Below are 20,124 nucleotides of genomic sequence, written 5' to 3' on the forward strand. Positions count from 1 at the left end.
TTGGGATAAATAAGCGATGTGAAGAATCGAAACCCCATGCGCAGCTCAAGAACAGCTGAGATTATTGCAGCTCTAGCCCAGAGTATTGACGAAATCTAAGATGTCGATTCCTTCATCTATCTTGGGAATTATTCATTCCACAAACGACATTATACCGTATTTTGCTAAAAGACTTTAAAGGTTTTAAGGCTTTCAAGGCTCAGTTTACATAACATCTCAAACCGATCGATCACCAGCAACGTCGTATATTAACTGATTGGGTCCTAGAAATGAGTCAAAATAATTCGGATTTTCATTTGAAAATCCCCTTCAGTGAGACCCATTTTCTCCTCGAAGCCTACGTTGTTATTGTTAATAAGCCGAATTGTCGCATTTGGGGCTCGGAAAATCCCAGAATGATTCTTGAAATTCTCTCCATCCTCAACGTATTACTGTTCGGTGTGGCTTTTGGGCTGGTGATGTGATTGGAACATATTTTTTCGAAAATGAGGTTAGTACAACTATTACGGTGAATGGATTTTGTTACGGAACTATGATTAATGGTTTCTTATGCCCGGATTTGGAAGAAATTGATGTGAACGGCGTTTTTTTGTTATATCGAATCGGAGATCACAATTGGCTACCAAGATATTGTGATTTAACACCTTCAGACTTTTATCTATCGGGCACGGTTAAAGCTCCACAATCGATTCAAGACCTTTGAATTTGAATTTGTGAAGTTATTGATTCGCTGTATGCAGCGAATTGATCATGAAAATTTAAATGAAAAGGATATGATGCTATGACTGCAGCCATGGCGGCTAATATCGTTTTCCATCATTAATGGAATATCTTCCCTTTCACAATGAAATGAACATCCATTCTTCTCAAAATATACCTATTCTTTTTTTAGATATCAAAATGAAACCTCCTATTGGAAAACACTGTAGATCCTACTAGTTTGAAATTTAGTTTGTATATTTTGAAGTTCATGGAAAATTTCAAGAGCATTAGGACCCAGTATTCAGGTAAACTGATGGACTGATTTGAAGAGTTATCGTATTTAAGACTGGCCGGTCGAACATACTTGCATTCGATCTGGAATTCTCCATCAGTAAATCGAACTCACTGATCAGCCCAAAATAACAGATATCTGGGCAAAATGAAATGAAATAGCGCGCAAAACCACCTGGTGTACCTTTATTAGATTGTGTGAGGGTTCGAGACCTGAAGGGTAGCCCTTCCCCGAATCCTCACCTCTAGGGCAACTATCATAACGACCAATAAATCCGTTGAATAGGCGCCACACCATCAAATTGTAGTTTTATCGAATTTTATCAGCACGGAAAGATGTAGTCAACATCCAAATCGATTACGTAGCGTGCTAGCACCAACCACTCCATCACGAATAGATGCAATACGCCGTTGGAAAACCTGAGGACGTAAAGGTACTCGGAAAATTCCGAATTAACCGAAACTGGAGTAGAAAATGCAGCTATTCACATTCTTCCGTTCGGAAACTGGCATCATAAAAACAGGTCGAATATCTTCTGCAATTTTCGATTCTGCTACTTCAGGGTAGAAGTTGCGATTTGCATACCAAACTTGAGTGTCGTCACAAGAATTGTTTCGTTCTCTGAACTACCTTTAGAGTCTGTGTAATCAACATAAATAAATACTGGATGCCTAAGATCGACGTCTCGATGTTCAAGTATCGCAAAGGTTGAATAATTTCAAGCAAGAAAGGTAATATAAATGATTCAATAAGACGTGGGATGAAATTTTTAATTTTCTAGTCGAATTAAGTTTCCATTTTCGTTTCAGTTTCGTGATAATTTTGTTTTTTGTATTAACGTTAGAAGTCTAAAATTTACCACCAATTTTATGATTTTTATCATTTATTAAGAATTCCATGGAGGAAAACATCTCTGCATTAATTCCTTATAGAAAATTTTCGGAGTATAATCCAAATAGTTCTATCTTATTTTCTTAACAAGACATACGATCAATCCATATATGTACTATCATGGATGAGTTTAGGTCTGTATATCGAATTAATTTCCAAAAAAAATCATTGAAGACAAAAAAAAATATTAATCTGCTTGCCAACTTAAATTACCTTTCATTTGAATATGATGGAATTGAAAATGTTTGAATAGATAATATTTCAATACATTTTTTCTAACGAATCATCTATGGAAATTTTTTTCTTAAAATTATCAAATTAATTCGGTCCCATGAAATCGACAATTTATTCATGATCTACTCAATTAAAGCTGACTAACCTTTAAATATATTCATGTACGAATCCCCAGTATGATTTTAAAATATCGGCCATTTCGAAAGAGAAGAAAAATACCGCTAGCTATCTATGTAGTACAAATTTTTGAGAACTTAATAATTATTTCAATCTACTTTGAAATGAAGGTTATGAAAACTCGTTTATACTTTTTAAGCTCATTGGAGAATTCATAATATACTTCACTCCGCATCAATCTATGACTTAAATAGGCTAAAAAAATAAGAACCAATGGGGACAGTTTACTTGATTCTGCTAAAAATGGAGATGCGAACAAATAGATCAATGTTCTTCAAAAGTTTCCTGTAGAAGAACACTCAGTTAATTTAATGAACAATTGATATTAATATATAGATCAATATGGTACTCACTGGTACTGTCAATAGACTAAGTGGGGACTGATCAAACTCCTTGACACTCTCATGAAATTTAGTTCCTGCAACAAAAAATTCAGTAAATATATTTAATATGCCATCAAATTCTTTAAATATGATAATTATACACTGTGTCCGTAAAGTATGAAACACATTCATTTTTAGCTAAACAGACTATTTTAAGAAATAATCCTGAAACATGTCGATTTTTTATTTTAATTTACCGTATTTTGAAATAATAATCTAATATACAGGGTGAATTACTTTCGAGTAATGACGTCACCGTCATTATTTTTAAATGGAACATCCCCATTTTGTCTCAATTTTCCGATTACTCTAGCTGAGCTGATTCCAAAAATGTACCTTTCACATGTTGATTCCAATTGGTACAGGGTGGACAAAATGCAATAGTTTTGTGTTAGCTCATAAGGTAACGCGTAACATTCTTTGTTAGTTAAATTAACAATATTATCGAAAATACTTATTGTCTAGCGGCAATTGGTTTGAATGTAACACACTGTAATCTGTTACATTTTTAGATTAATAAAAATGAGCTGTTTCCAAACATGTTTGTTACTTGTGGTCTAGCAGACAGAATATGAAAGAAATTATTTCTTATTTTTATACATTTTTATTAATCTAAAAATTGTAACGAAGTGAAATTCGTTACTAAAATCACCCGGTATAATTTAGCCCAGGTCAAGAATTCAATAATTATTTTATTAGAATCACCCAGAATAATTTGCCCCAGGTTTAGAATTCCATCATTATTCTACCAGTCATATGAGTAGGTGAAAATAAAATTTTAATTGAGAGCAGTGAAGGTATTTTTCGTCCAATTCAGAAATTTTCATTTGGAATAATTTCTGATTTATTCATTTCATGAAAATATAACGATGCAATTTAAAATATCAGCCTATGTATAAAAACTTTCGAGCGACAACGCGATAGACGTTATCTCTTCAATATGTTCTTTTTTACATGTTGTCGTTCGTTTTTCATAGGTATACCGCCGATTTCGAGACTCGAAATTTTCCCCTTCCAACCGAGATTACAAGTGAAGTATTTCGGAAAAGGAGGATTATTCTTGCCGGTGTCTTCGAAGTATTAAGATATTTTCCGATTTACTCCTGTCGGCGTCTTCGAGCTATATATTTGCATAGTTATTGAGCGGATTTTCTTGAGTAACAGTTTAGAGTTTAATTTTTAGTTTGCAATTTTTCTTTTGAACGTTGGACGTTTTAGTGCCGTATTTTATATTCGTGAATTTGACACTTAGCCCGTACACGAAAAGAATTTGAGTTCGTGTAGTGAAGTGGGAAATTCTTAAGATTGGTAAGAACCGTTTTATTCCTGTCTGTATTATCGGTGACTTTCCTGTGTTCCATCGATACTTTCCGAGTGTGATTTATTTGTAATTTGTTTTATTTCTAAGATCTTTCTTTCTCAAGTGGAGTTTGTCTGTTCGGTTCCTTATTGCGAGCAACTCTTATTTGGAACTACCAGGCAAAACTCCTTATCTTGGGGAGAGGGGTCGTTTATTTCCGATCTCCGGATCACTGCGGTCTTTAAGGTTAATTATCCTGTCCGGTCCGACTCGAGTCGTTAATTGGTGGATGCGCCGAGGTATACCGTAAGTGAAATTTATTTCTTTGATCTTTCTTTCTCAAGTGGAGTTTGTCTGTTCGGTTCCTTATTGCGAGCAACTCTTATTTGGAACTACCAGGCAGAACTCCTTATCTTGAGGAGAGGGGTCGCTCATTTCCGATCTCCGGATCACCGCGGTGTTTTGGGCTAATTACCCCGTCCGATCTGACTCGAGTCGTGAATTGGTGGATGCGCCGAAGTATACCTGAGTGAAATTTATTTCTCAGATCTTTCTTTCTCAAGTGGAGTTTGTCTGTCCGGTTCCTTATTGCGAGCAACTCTTATTTGGAACTACCAGGCATAACTCCTTATCTTGGGGAGAGGGGTCGCTTAATTCCGATCTCCGGATCACAGCAGCCTTTTCGGCGAATTACCCTGTCCGGTCTGACTCGAGTCTGGAATTGGTGGATGCGCCAGAGTATACCCCAAACGAAATTTATTTCTTAGATTTATTTTGGTGGATGCGCCGACAAATACCCTGATTGAAATCTGTTTCTAAGACCCAACTTTCTCAGGTGGAATCTGTGTGTCGGGTCCCTTATTGCGAGCAACTCTTATTTGGGGCCACCAGACAGAATTCCTTCTCTTGTGGAGCGGGGTCGCTTATTTCCGATTCACGGATCACCGTGGTCATTTCGGTGAGTCACCCTGCCCAGTCTGACTTAATATCAATTTTTGGTGGATGCGCCGATACAAGACCTGATTCGAAGATATTGTTCAGGCTTGCTGTTTCTAATAAAGAGGTATCGAACCGGACCGTACGGAACACAGGATAGGTAGTCACATCTGATTTATTAGACTGCATTTCACACGCCAATCTGCATGCTTTCCACGCTTGTCCGCACTTAACCGTTTTTATCATCGCTCAATTTGCTTGCTCACTGCTTACTCTTCGTCTTCGAGCTATATATTTGCATAGTTATTGAGCGGATTTTCTTGAGTAACAGTTTAGAGTTTAATTTTTAGTTTGCAATTTTTCTTTTGAACGTTGGACGTTTTAGTGCCGTATTTTATATTCGTGAATTTGACACTTAGCCCGTACACGAAAAGAATTTGAGTTCGTGTAGTGAAGTGGGAAATTCTTAAGATTGGTAAGAACCGTTTTATTCCTGTCTGTATTATCGGTGACTTTCCTGTGTTCCATCGATACTTTCCGAGTGTGATTTATTTGTAATTTGTTTTATTTCTAAGATCTTTCTTTCTCAAGTGGAGTTTGTCTGTTCGGTTCCTTATTGCGAGCAACTCTTATTTGGAACTACCAGGCAAAACTCCTTATCTTGGGGAGAGGGGTCGTTTATTTCCGATCTCCGGATCACTGCGGTCTTTAAGGTTAATTATCCTGTCCGGTCCGACTCGAGTCGTTAATTGGTGGATGCGCCGAGGTATACCGTAAGTGAAATTTATTTCTTTGATCTTTCTTTCTCAAGTGGAGTTTGTCTGTTCGGTTCCTTATTGCGAGCAACTCTTATTTGGAACTACCAGGCAGAACTCCTTATCTTGAGGAGAGGGGTCGCTCATTTCCGATCTCCGGATCACCGCGGTGTTTTGGGCTAATTACCCTGTCCGATCTGACTCGAGTCGTGAATTGGTGGATGCGCCGAAGTATACCTGAGTGAAATTTATTTCTCAGATCTTTCTTTCTCAAGTGGAGTTTGTCTGTCCGGTTCCTTATTGCGAGCAACTCTTATTTGGAGCTACCAGGCAGAACTCCTTATCTTGAGGAGAGGGGTCGCTCATTTCCGATCTCCGGATCACCGCGGTGTTTTGGGCTAATTACCCTGTCCGATCTGACTCGAGTCGTGAATTGGTGGATGCGCCAAAGTGTACCCTGAACGAAATTCATTTCTTAGATCTTTCTTTCTCGAGTGGAGTTTGTCTGTCCGGTTCCTTATTGCGAGCAACTCTTATTTGGAGCTACCGGGCAGAACTCCTTATCTTGAGGAGAGGGGTCGCTAATTTCCGATCTCCGGATCACGGCAGTGTTTTGGGCTAATTACCCTGTCCGGTCTGACTCGAGTCGTGAATTGGTGGATGCGCCACAGTATACCCTGAACGAAATTTATTTCTTAGATCTTTCTTTCTCAAGTGGAGTTTGTCTGTCCGGTTCCTTATTGCGAGCAACTCTTATTTGGAACTACCAGGCAGAACTCCTTATCTTGAGGAGAGGGGTCGCTTATTTCCGATCTCCGGATCACGGCAGTGTTTTGGGCTAATTACCCTGTCTGGTCTGACTCGAGTCTAGAATTGGTGGATGCGCCGAAGTATACCCTGAGTGAAATTTATTTCTTAGATCTTTCTTTCTCAAGTGGAGTTTGTCTGTCCGGTTCCTTATTGCGAGCAACTCTTATTTGGAACTACCAGGCATAACTCCTTATCTTGGGGAGAGGGGTCGCTTAATTCCGATCTCCGGATCACAGCAGCCTTTTCGGCGAATTACCCTGTCCGGTCTGACTCGAGTCTGGAATTGGTGGATGCGCCAGAGTATACCCCAAACGAAATTTATTTCTTAGATTTATTTTGGTGGATGCGCCGACAAATACCCTGATTGAAATCTGTTTCTAAGACCCAACTTTCTCAGGTGGAATCTGTGTGTCGGGTCCCTTATTGCGAGCAACTCTTATTTGGGGCCACCAGACAGAATTCCTTCTCTTGTGGAGCGGGGTCGCTTATTTCCGATTCACGGATCACCGTGGTCATTTCGGTGAGTCACCCTGCCCAGTCTGACTTAATATCAATTTTTGGTGGATGCGCCGATACAAGACCTGATTCGAAGATATTGTTCAGGCTTGCTGTTTCTAATAAAGAGGTATCGAACCGGACCGTACGGAACACAGGATAGGTAGTCACATCTGATTTATTAGACTGCATTTCACACGCCAATCTGCATGCTTTCCACGCTTGTCCGCACTTAACCGTTTTTATCATCGCTCAATTTGCTTGCTCACTGCTTACTCATTTCTGCTGCTTGATATACGCCACCTGCTCACCTCGCTTATTTCTCGTTCCGTACCGTGTTGCATTGTAAATATTTGCTTTTGGTGTTTAGTAGCCTTTTTCATTATTGTATATATAGGATAGTATTGTATATAATTTGGTGTTGTACATAAGGGAACGGATATTGTTAAATATAGTGTGTTTCGTCAGGGTGTCTTTTATTTATCTATAGACATTTACTGCCATTTAGCGAAATAAATCACCACTGGTCAATCGCTCTTACCTTAGATTGAATCGAACCCTTCTCCAACTGTTTAAAGGCTACCCAGGGTCGATAATAGTGAGCGACGTAAGGAATTGCGACCTTATAAAACCTATCGCAATTGGCGCCCGAGGTAATATTGAAGGGAAATAGTAAATAATCAACAATCCGAAGAAAGTCGCCGTCACAAATTGGCGCCCGAGCAGGGACCTGATTTTTTTTTGCTATAGGACTGACTGAAGAGCCCTTTAGAGTATTTTTTGTGTAGAATATTTTTCAGAGGATAATGGAGGTGAACAGATTGAGAGCGGAAGAGTTGAGATGGGAGCTAGAGGCTCGTGGCCGTGGAGCCGGCAGAACCGTACAGGAAAACCGAAAGGAACTAAGGAAGGTGTTGGCACAGGAGGTACAGTTCTGTCCAATGGAAAGAGACACCGAGGAAGAACTGAACGATGCCAGCCGAATCCTGAGAAGCTTGGTGGAACATGTTCAAGCTTTTGACGAGGAGAATACCGCGAATGAGGAGCCGCGTATCAGGAGTAGACTCATACACCTACAGAACCGTCTCAGCCTGGTGAGACCGACTACGATGGAGGAGCAGGCCAAGGCCGATGAGCTGTCTGAGTTATGGAAACAAACAGACGAGATGCTGGGAGACGCCGTGGTCTTGGCCAGAGCTAAAGTTACCCGGAACGGGATGGGGGATGTTTCGGGAAACCCTGAGCTGGGTGAAGCATCTCAACCGGAAAGAGAAGTAAGTCTTATCTCCTTCGAGGATCCTCCAATGGAAGACCAACAAACCACCGGCGCTGATAACGGAGGCACCTTCAAGGGAGACCAAACGCAGATTTTGCAGCAGGAAAATAGCGAGGGAGGTTTCTCATTGAATTTCTTCCGGCGGTTACACAACAGAGCTTGTGAAGCCGTCCGTCGACGATTAAACTTCACTAGTCCCTGGAGAACAGATGAAACTTCTGGACCGCTTATGCGAGGGAATAGGCCGGTGGTGGCTGAGTCGACTCGGAGAATTTCGTTCCCATTTTTGGTACCCGAGGATTCGAGAGATACCGAGGAGGATGTAGCCCACACGACGGCTACGGGAGGTCAAGCTGATCTAGGCAGATCAGATAGTTTGGAGCGAGGCAGAACAGGACAGGACAACAGGACTGGAATGGATAGATCATTTGATCAGCCAGCCGTACCTGTTTATAAGTGGAGTATACAATTCGATGGATCAACCAGCGTTAACGCATTCCTGCAGGAGGTCGAACATCTAGCCGAAACTCGCAAGGTTACTCGACAGTACCTCTTCGAATCTATCTTCGAGTTACTACGGAAGGATGCCAGGGATTGGTATATTTCCAGGAGGGGTACATTCAGAGGTTGGGAAGACTTCAAGGAGCAACTGCGTGAGGCTTTCCTCCCCCTCGACTACGAGGAAACGCTGCTAGAGGAAATAAGGAAACGAACTCAGGGGGAGGACGAAAAGCTGTTGATGTTCGTCACAAGGATGCAGAACCTGTTCTTGAAGTTGACCACAAAACGACCTCCTGAAGCTGAGCAGGTGAATATGATCAGGAAGCGTCTGTTGCCGGCCCTGCAGAAGGCGCTGGCTTTTCAAGAGATCAAAAATTATGCCCAGCTGTTGTCCAAAGGAAAGGTGTTTGAGTTGGTTCAGTGGCATGCGGACCAATATACTCCACCTCCAGCCCACAAAGGCCTAATCGATGATCCACACCTGGTATATGAAAGACCTCGCCGAAAACTTCCACAGACTTTGACCGTCGAGTCTCCACCGTCCAAGAGGCCGGAAGAAATGAAGCCACCGGAAAATGTACCAAAGTCGACGCCTAAGGCCCAAAAGGAAACACCAAACAGGGAGTCTGCATCGAGTAGAGTCAAACCTGGAGACCCACCACCCCGTGATGCGAAGGTCGTTCGGTTCGAAGACACCAGGCTCCAAGAACTCCAATGCTGGCGTTGTGGTAGGGTCGGACACTTGAGAAGGGAGTGTCAATCAACGCCGAGGCTGTTTTGTTCCCGATGCGGGAAACAAGGCGTGATGTCCAGGGATTGCCGATGTTCGGAAAACTAGAGCGGAGCTGCCCCGCGGGGAAGAGACAGTTCCGTTCCATGGCATCCCCAATCAAGCAGTCAGCGTACACGCAGGATAACCGGCCAATAGTCGCTGTCCACATCGGAAAACAGTCCGTGGCAGCCCTGCTAGACACTGGTGCGTCTAAGTCCTTTTTGAGCAAAAAGGCAGCAGAGGCATGCAGGAGGATGAGAGTTTTTCCGTCGGAGATCGCAGATATGGTGGCCACAGTAGCTGACGGAAGTTCAATCACCGTGGAACAGATGTACGAGCCCATAATACGGTTTGGGGAGGAGGAGATCAAATCTCGACTCCATTTGGTGCCCCATCTACCGATGGATCTGGTTCTAGGAATGGACCTGCTGGCTTCGCACGATTTCAAGATTGATTTCCGTACCTCGCAGTGCTTCCTTAAGGGCAAGTTGCTGAAGAGAGCCGTTTCGCCGATCTCCACGCCGTACAACTCGTCGATCAGTTCCTTGCACCGACAGGGGACACGAGTCGTTCAGAAGTTCCCGGAGAAGGAACTCGGAGGTTCCGAAGGAACAAGAATGGCCCAACCGAAGATTAAACCGAAGAAGCCTAGATACCGTCCGAGTAAGCCCAAGATGCAGAAAATCGAGGAACAGGTCTGTGTGGCCAAGAACACGACCCGATGTCCGTGGTACACCAAGAAATACCAGGAGGTCTTGAAGAATCCTGCGGAATTTCCAGATTACCGGATACAGGAGGGAAGGTTATATAGATATTTTTGGAGCGCTGACGACTTCACGGAAACAGAGATGGGAACGCCGTGGAAACTGTGCATCCCGACCGAGGATCGGCAGTCGATACTGCGGGAGAACCATGATGAGCCGGTGGCTGGTCACTTGGGAATCGCAAAGACCATATCTCGAGTGGCCCAAAGCTACTATTGGCCTGGGATGTTCCGTGAAGCAGCCCAATACATTCGAAGGTGCAAGCAATGCCAGAGGTACAAGGTTTGCCAACAGAAACCCCCAGGGAAAATGCAACCGTACCACATCACCGAACCATGGCATACGGTCTGCACGAATCTAATAGGCCCATTACCTCGTTCCAAAAGGGGTAATACTTTCCTCGTGATGTTCCAGGACCGTTTCTCGAAGTGGATCGAATGCAAACCACTCCGGGCAGCCACGGGTAAAGGTGTGTTCCAGGCGTTTTACGATCTAGTGTTGCTGAAATTTGGATGTCCAAAGACCGTAATTAGCGACAATGGTTCTCAATACGACGGACGTCTATTTAGGGAAAACCTGAAGAGTTTGGGTATCCAACATAGATTTGCTCCGGTCTATTCGCCGCAGTGCAATCCCGTGGAAAGAGCTAACCGGACCATCAAAACCATGATAGCACAATTCTGCGAGCAGGATCATCGATCCTGGGATGAGCGAGTGGGAGAACTGACTTTCGCGTTGAATTCTGCCAAACATGAGTCCACCGGATTCACACCGGCGTTCCTGAATTTCGGTCGGGAGGTTCACTCCCCAGAAACGAACCGTCGGACATCAGGAACCAAAGTTGATGCAGAGAAATCAACGGAAGAACCACAGGTCCAAGGGGTAGGCCAATACGCAAATCGCATCAAGCGACTCCAAGAGACCCGGGAGTTTGTTAGACTCCAGCTGACTCGTGCATTCAACCAACAGAGTCGGTATTATAATCTCCGGAGGAGAGCGTGGTCGTGCCGGGTAGGTGACAAAGTTTTACGCCGGGAACATCCGTTGTCTTCGGCGGCAGAAGGCTTTGCATCTAAATTAGCGCCCAAATATTCTGGTCCATACACCGTTACCAAGGTCATATCTCCAGTGGTTTACGACTTGAAAAGCGGGTCGGGTAAATGCCTCCGTCATATCCACGTGAAAGATTTGAAACCGTTCCACGAGGATGAGCTAGGTGGAGAGCATGCCAATAAGGTGTAACCGTGTTAGCCGCTCGTTTTCTGAGAAGCCCCGATCTTAGGCGGTCACATCATCCGCCTCTTCTGTAAATGTGACCACAATGCGAATTTGGACTCCCAGAGTGTGAGGCCGTCCATCAAGATGTCCTTATGTTGGAGTCCGAAGTGGGTAGTCGTTGGTCGTGGGGGATCCATACGAATGGTCGCTAATCCTTTTATGTTTCAGAATAGAAATGTCTAAAGGTAGTAGGACCTATTCAATGTCAGGCTGGTGGATTCCATATTAGAACGCCTAGACGAGCTGGTGGTAGAAGCATTCGACTACTGGCCAAGACTACGAGGGGGTAATGTCCAGGGAATACTTGTGCCCGAAAGAGTTCCCCCAAGATAGTCGAGTCCAAACGAGGCGACAAAAAGAGCCATCGCGAGCTGAAGAAAACCGCAATCAGCAGGCGAGGTCAGACCAGCCCAACCCCGAGTCCATTGGAATCCAATACGAGCTGCTGCGAACCTCGACGAACCTCCATCGCTGGTCATTGAAGATTCATCCAGGGGTTATATTGGCCGTCTGCCAATAGATTTCTGAACAACGAGGTAGCAGGTGGTCATGAAAAAAAAAACTGTAGTTTTTTTTTGGGGAAGTAAGGGGGTGTGTAACGAAGTGAAATTCGTTACTAAAATCACCCGGTATAATTTAGCCCAGGTCAAGAATTCAATAATTATTTTATTAGAATCACCCAGAATAATTTGCCCCAGGTTTAGAATTCCATCATTATTCTACCAGTCATATGAGTAGGTGAAAATAAAATTTTAATTGAGAGCAGTGAAGGTATTTTTCGTCCAATTCAGAAATTTTCATTTGGAATAATTTCTGATTTATTCATTTCATGAAAATATAACGATGCAATTTAAAATATCAGCCTATGTATAAAAACTTTCGAGCGACAACGCGATAGACGTTATCTCTTCAATATGTTCTTTTTTACATGTTGTCGTTCGTTTTTCATAGGTATACCGCCGATTTCGAGACTCGAAATTTTCCCCTTCCAACCGAGATTACAAGTGAAGTATTTCGGAAAAGGAGGATTATTCTTGCCGGTGTCTTCGAAGTATTAAGATATTTTCCGATTTACTCCTGTCGGCGTCTTCGAGCTATATATTTGCATAGTTATTGAGCGGATTTTCTTGAGTAACAGTTTAGAGTTTAATTTTTAGTTTGCAATTTTTCTTTTGAACGTTGGACGTTTTAGTGCCGTATTTTATATTCGTGAATTTGACACTTAGCCCGTACACGAAAAGAATTTGAGTTCGTGTAGTGAAGTGGGAAATTCTTAAGATTGGTAAGAACCGTTTTATTCCTGTCTGTATTATCGGTGACTTTCCTGTGTTCCATCGATACTTTCCGAGTGTGATTTATTTGTAATTTGTTTTATTTCTAAGATCTTTCTTTCTCAAGTGGAGTTTGTCTGTTCGGTTCCTTATTGCGAGCAACTCTTATTTGGAACTACCAGGCAAAACTCCTTATCTTGGGGAGAGGGGTCGTTTATTTCCGATCTCCGGATCACTGCGGTCTTTAAGGTTAATTATCCTGTCCGGTCCGACTCGAGTCGTTAATTGGTGGATGCGCCGAGGTATACCGTAAGTGAAATTTATTTCTTTGATCTTTCTTTCTCAAGTGGAGTTTGTCTGTTCGGTTCCTTATTGCGAGCAACTCTTATTTGGAACTACCAGGCAGAACTCCTTATCTTGAGGAGAGGGGTCGCTCATTTCCGATCTCCGGATCACCGCGGTGTTTTGGGCTAATTACCCTGTCCGATCTGACTCGAGTCGTGAATTGGTGGATGCGCCGAAGTATACCTGAGTGAAATTTATTTCTCAGATCTTTCTTTCTCAAGTGGAGTTTGTCTGTCCGGTTCCTTATTGCGAGCAACTCTTATTTGGAGCTACCAGGCAGAACTCCTTATCTTGAGGAGAGGGGTCGCTCATTTCCGATCTCCGGATCACCGCGGTGTTTTGGGCTAATTACCCTGTCCGATCTGACTCGAGTCGTGAATTGGTGGATGCGCCAAAGTGTACCCTGAACGAAATTCATTTCTTAGATCTTTCTTTCTCGAGTGGAGTTTGTCTGTCCGGTTCCTTATTGCGAGCAACTCTTATTTGGAGCTACCGGGCAGAACTCCTTATCTTGAGGAGAGGGGTCGCTAATTTCCGATCTCCGGATCACGGCAGTGTTTTGGGCTAATTACCCTGTCCGGTCTGACTCGAGTCGTGAATTGGTGGATGCGCCACAGTATACCCTGAACGAAATTTATTTCTTAGATCTTTCTTTCTCAAGTGGAGTTTGTCTGTCCGGTTCCTTATTGCGAGCAACTCTTATTTGGAACTACCAGGCAGAACTCCTTATCTTGAGGAGAGGGGTCGCTTATTTCCGATCTCCGGATCACGGCAGTGTTTTGGGCTAATTACCCTGTCTGGTCTGACTCGAGTCTAGAATTGGTGGATGCGCCGAAGTATACCCTGAGTGAAATTTATTTCTTAGATCTTTCTTTCTCAAGTGGAGTTTGTCTGTCCGGTTCCTTATTGCGAGCAACTCTTATTTGGAACTACCAGGCATAACTCCTTATCTTGGGGAGAGGGGTCGCTTAATTCCGATCTCCGGATCACAGCAGCCTTTTCGGCGAATTACCCTGTCCGGTCTGACTCGAGTCTGGAATTGGTGGATGCGCCAGAGTATACCCCAAACGAAATTTATTTCTTAGATTTATTTTGGTGGATGCGCCGACAAATACCCTGATTGAAATCTGTTTCTAAGACCCAACTTTCTCAGGTGGAATCTGTGTGTCGGGTCCCTTATTGCGAGCAACTCTTATTTGGGGCCACCAGACAGAATTCCTTCTCTTGTGGAGCGGGGTCGCTTATTTCCGATTCACGGATCACCGTGGTCATTTCGGTGAGTCACCCTGCCCAGTCTGACTTAATATCAATTTTTGGTGGATGCGCCGATACAAGACCTGATTCGAAGATATTGTTCAGGCTTGCTGTTTCTAATAAAGAGGTATCGAACCGGACCGTACGGAACACAGGATAGGTAGTCACATCTGATTTATTAGACTGCATTTCACACGCCAATCTGCATGCTTTCCACGCTTGTCCGCACTTAACCGTTTTTATCATCGCTCAATTTGCTTGCTCACTGCTTACTCATTTCTGCTGCTTGATATACGCCACCTGCTCACCTCGCTTATTTCTCGTTCCGTACCGTGTTGCATTGTAAATATTTGCTTTTGGTGTTTAGTAGCCTTTTTCATTATTGTATATATAGGATAGTATTGTATATAATTTGGTGTTGTACATAAGGGAACGGATATTGTTAAATATAGTGTGTTTCGTCAGGGTGTCTTTTATTTATCTATAGACATTTACTGCCATTTAGCGAAATAAATCACCACTGGTCAATCGCTCTTACCTTAGATTGAATCGAACCCTTCTCCAACTGTTTAAAGGCTACCCAGGGTCGATAATAGTGAGCGACGTAAGGAATTGCGACCTTATAAAACCTATCGCAATTGGCGCCCGAGGTAATATTGAAGGGAAATAGTAAATAATCAACAATCCGAAGAAAGTCGCCGTCACAAAATGTAACAAATAAAGAATGTTACGCGTTACTTTATGAGCACACACAAAACTATTGTATTTTTGTCCACCCTAAACCAATTGGAATCAACATGTGATACATTTTTGGAATTATCTCAGCTAAAGTAATCGGAAAATTGGGACAAAATGGTGGTGTTCCATTTAAAAAAATGACGGTGACGTCATTACTCGAAAGTAATTCACCCTGTATATTAGATTATTATTTTAAAATACGGTAAATTAAAATAAAAAATCGATGTGTTTCAGGATTATTTCTCAAAATGGTCTGTTTAGCTAAAAATGAATTTGTTCCATACTTTACGGACACAGTGTATATTGAATCACAGTTTCTGGGTATATCATCTTTTCTTAAACTTGACACGACCAAGAAAGTTTTTGAATTTTTTGCAAAATTGCGATTGTTTCGTTACTTGTGTGATATAAACGGAATCTTGTTGAAAATAAACGTCCCCCTCTCACAATTTATGCAATTCAGGCCATTAAATATAATGAAGTCTTTATGCAAAATACGTCCTAATGTCGTTTGTGGAATACCTAAATCCCAAGATCGACAAACCTGAGTTTTCGTCAATTCTACGGGCTACAGCAGCAATGTTCTCAGTTCTTCTTGAACGACGCACACTTTTTTAATTATTATTATCACTGACTTGTCCCAACAGCTCAACCAGTTTCACTATTGTCGATCGAGAATGTGCTTTACGACTACCCAATATAGTGCTTTAGTTTTGCGAACTGAGACTACAAAATTTTACCATTTTTGAAGTGTTCTTTCACAATTTCAATGCGTTGTTGAAGCCTGCATCGTTTCATTTTCAGTAATAGCGTAATTTTTACTTGCCAAGTGTCAAAAGATAACAGCTTCGAAAGTGACAGTTGTGCAGATAACGGTCTATTCAAAATTAAACTTCTTATTGGAAAACCCTTTAGTTTGAATTCAGGATATTGTCACACTGTTCGAAGTAAACAAGTTACAACTTAGTAATGAACCGACATGTGAACATCCCACGTTATCACCAACCAAATACTCAATTCTTCATATTCCCTCTCTTTTCCTCACGATTCCTCCCACAGATATCCCAATTATTCCAATCAGAAGTAACTTGGCTAGCAGATATATCGATGGTCAGTCCCAATTAACCAAGTCGTGCTCTAACAAGGGTCTATGATTCTTGTAATTGGTGAGTGGAGACCGAGAAAACTTTTGTGCCTACGGGACTTAAACCCAAGCGTGATGTTTTGTCATCCGATTTGATTCAAATCCGTTTTGTCGAGTGACATTTCGGATGAATTCTGGAATGGAACAATTAAAATTGAATTGGTTTGAAAGCATCTGTGTATTTGTTTCGATAAAAAACTGCTTTAGTGGGAAAACAATAGTTTGCAGGAATACGAATGAAGCAGTTATAACAATTGCTGAAAAGCATGAACTTATCTAGAGTTGCACAAGTTTGACTTGAGTTAGACTTGAAATTAAGTCAAACTCAAGTCAATATTTTCAAGTCAAAATAATTCAAGTAAAGTCAAACTGGAAAATGGTACCTAATAAATATGCCTTGACTGGGTAAAATATTCATGTTGAATAATTAGAAGTGCAAAAAATACCTACTTCAATCAATAACAACTAGAAAATACATTATTTGAAACTTTTTTTAAACCACTCCAACTTTTCACATGAACATTCTTCCTGAAAAGTAAACTTCTTACTTCAGAAATTCTTACAAATCAACCGAAATCCAATCCCCTCTCACTGAACTGATCTAGGACATAGGAATCATTTTTTCACGTTATTCCTACGACTGCAGAACTTGTGGAAATTCTCCCTCCATGTGATTCATCCAATTCCCTCTCACTGAACTGGTCATAATGAATCAAATAAGAATAGATGGAGCTAATATTGTTTACATCCCTTCTGTAATTCATCGAACAGGTTTGGCGTTTGATATGATCAAGAATCCAAATAAGATTTTTGCACTAGCAGACCATACCCGGGACAAAGATCATCCAATGAATTATGATTCCACCAAAATCCTTGAATGTGAAGTTAGTTGAAAGAAATGATGTTTCTTAGAGATGTATCATATCAAACGGCAAACCTGTTCGATGAATTACAGAAGGGATGTAAACAAGATGACGAAGTTAACCAGAAAGTAATCGAATCAGTACCTGTAATGAACCAACAATGTAATATATTTGATAAAATCTAAATTCATATTCCCCTTGGAACCATTCATTATTTGCCAGAAGGTGTTGATTTTAATACGTAGATATAATCTGATATTAATGTTGTCGTTTAAATGAACATGAATTTATGATTGAAAATATGGTTGCTAGAAATAATTTATAACCTGTTCGCGTGTTTCTCAAAACTCTAAGTATTCGCTTCCGCTTGAAACGTTAAAGATATCAGCAAACAAATTATAACAATTTTGACATACCGTTCATTTTCAGAGAGATATTCAAATTACCAAAGATCAAGCGTTATCATAATCTAATGTTATCCCAACTAATAAACACAAATATGTATCTATGACGCTAGAGATATTTTTAAATTACTGACATCAAACTTCTGAACTTGTGACCTGACGAAATGAAAGACCATTCTAATCTTTCAAAGTGCTATTTTTTCACGGAGGAGGAATCTTGGATAACTTAGACGAAAACTCAAACCCACAATTTTCTTAACGAAGAGAAGGCCTTGTTGCGGAAAAGATGATAATTATCGTTAAAGCAATATCATGATGAAGTACTCGTGTCATGAATCTGGCAGATTAACAATCACCTATAGTGCTGGAAAAAAAATGGAAACTGGAAACGTTCCAGGAATATGTAGGTATGAGCCAGTAAGTGTAGGAAACAATTTTGGTATTCATGCTGACAACTGCATGGTTGATGGCATGATATTTTACGCACTGTATTTTCATATCAAAATACTCAACTCAATGTTCTGAACACATCTGAAGTTATGACTTTCTGAGAGTAACAACATGCAATGGAAACATAGAAATTCTTTCGACAATTCGAATAGTCATAAAAATGAAAATGCTATCATAGTTTTCATGAAAGTATACAATTTTACTTTTTTCGGGAACGGATCTCAGGATATTTGTAGATTTTGGCGAGAAAGGATTTTGGGATATGGTCGATACTAGGTGGTATTTATATTGTTGTCAGATCTTTCTTTTTAACGAAATAATAATTGAGAGGGAATACCATAAGATGACTGCTCAGTTCAAAACGAAATTATAGATTTCTCCTCTTACAACCTCCGATTTTATGGGGTTTTCAAATAATTTCTTTGAACTTTAATCTGCATTATAGAATGACAATATTTTAATTCGTTTTTTGGCAAAAGAATGGATGATATGTTCAATGCACAAAGCACTGATATATTTTCAAAATATTCGAAATACCTATATCATAACAAAGGAGGATTCACTATTAGGTGTACAACTTTGCTTTCGCCGTTTTGCAATAGATCACTGTAGCGATAAGTGGTAGTCGTAATGACAATAAGCTTATGTATTTTTAATCATAACTCCATCGAAATATTAGGCAAAATGTGTCTGCATCATAAAGCTATTCTCGATTAAACATGTCAGCTATGGAGCCAAATTCTCGTCATTTGCGGGAGGTTTTAATTTTTTTATCGGCTCATCGAATGCTCTTGTATACCTGTGGTGAGGCCACTATTAGAGAAGAACTTGCCGAGAGTGGTTTCAACGCTTCAAGCACGGTAAACCGAATATTCACGGTTCCAAGGTCATGCTCAGTATTAGGTGGGAGAAATTCGGCGTAGTGTATTATGAGTTGTTAAAACCGACTGGAACAATTACAGGCGATCGTTATCGATTGCAAATAATGCATTTGAGCCGAGCATTGAAAGACAAACTGCCGCAATACAACAAGAGACATGATAAAGTGATTTTACAGCATGACAATGTTCGACCCCATGTTGCGAAAATGGTCAAGACATAGTTGAAAACTTTGAAATGGGAAGTCCTACCCTACGCGCATTATTCTCCAGATATTACTCTCTCGGACTATCACTTGTTTCGATCAGTGGCACAAGGCCTGGCTGACCAGCACTTCCGGTCTTATGAAGAAGAAACAATTGGATCGATTAGTGGATCACTTCAAAAGAAGACCAGTATTTTCAACGCGGGATTCGTACGCTGTCCGAAAAATGGGAGAAAGTAGTGGCCAGCAATGGACAATACTTTGAATCATAAATGTAATATCAGTTTTTTACAATAAAGCTTCGAATTTCGAAAAAAAATGGTGGAAACAAAGTTGTACGCCTATGTATAATTCTGTGAAGAAAACATTCAAATGCCGTACAGTGCTGCTCTCTACTTATATACTTCGTAAAGTGACAGGAAAAAAAGTGTATGTACAACTTCGTACACCGTACAAAGTTTGGTAATCGCTTTATCGCCAGAGAAGAAATGAATGGATACCTAATGATGTCCAAAGCCACGTGGTGGAAATCCCTCTTAACTTTGTTCTTTCAAATGTATCACATATTTTCTGCTTTCAAAAAAGAATTTCTAAATATTTTTCATTTCGTTCCCATACATAAATTCCATAAATTTTAAGCAATATCTTCATTTACATTATCATCGTCAAAGTCAAAATGATACATTTAGATGTCTGACTCAATAAACTCATTTATTTTGAATAATCTTTGAATGTTTGTTTCATGTTGAAGATATGCTCACAGTTGAGCAGTAGAAAAATTCAGAAATTCAGATAACACATTGTAACAGTCATAGCCATCTGTATTACTTCGGTTCGGTAAAGATATTGTAAATGTAGCTTTAACTCCAAAATTATGGTTTTAAGGTATAGGAAATATTACAAGAAAAATATTCAGTATTTCTTAAGACAAAAATGTGCAGGGTGATCCATTTAGAATATTAAAGTTTATTCTTATGTCGGAAAGATCTGACAACAATGTAAATA

General features: G+C 40.8%; 1 protein-coding gene across 1 annotated transcript in view; it reads right to left on the reverse strand.

Annotated features, from left to right (window-relative positions):
- The window catches only part of LOC123678563 (pleckstrin homology domain-containing family G member 5), a 363,969-nt gene that overhangs the window by 264,435 nt on the left and 79,410 nt on the right, over positions 1-20,124 (reverse strand). The window contains exon 3 of the mRNA XM_045615665.1: positions 2,650-2,714. Coding sequence (XP_045471621.1) covers positions 2,650-2,714 — 65 coding nt within the window. The remainder of the gene's footprint in view (positions 1-2,649; positions 2,715-20,124) is intronic.

This window comes from Harmonia axyridis, chromosome 4, assembly GCF_914767665.1.
Source record: "Harmonia axyridis chromosome 4, icHarAxyr1.1, whole genome shotgun sequence".
NCBI lineage: Eukaryota > Metazoa > Arthropoda > Insecta > Coleoptera > Coccinellidae > Harmonia > Harmonia axyridis.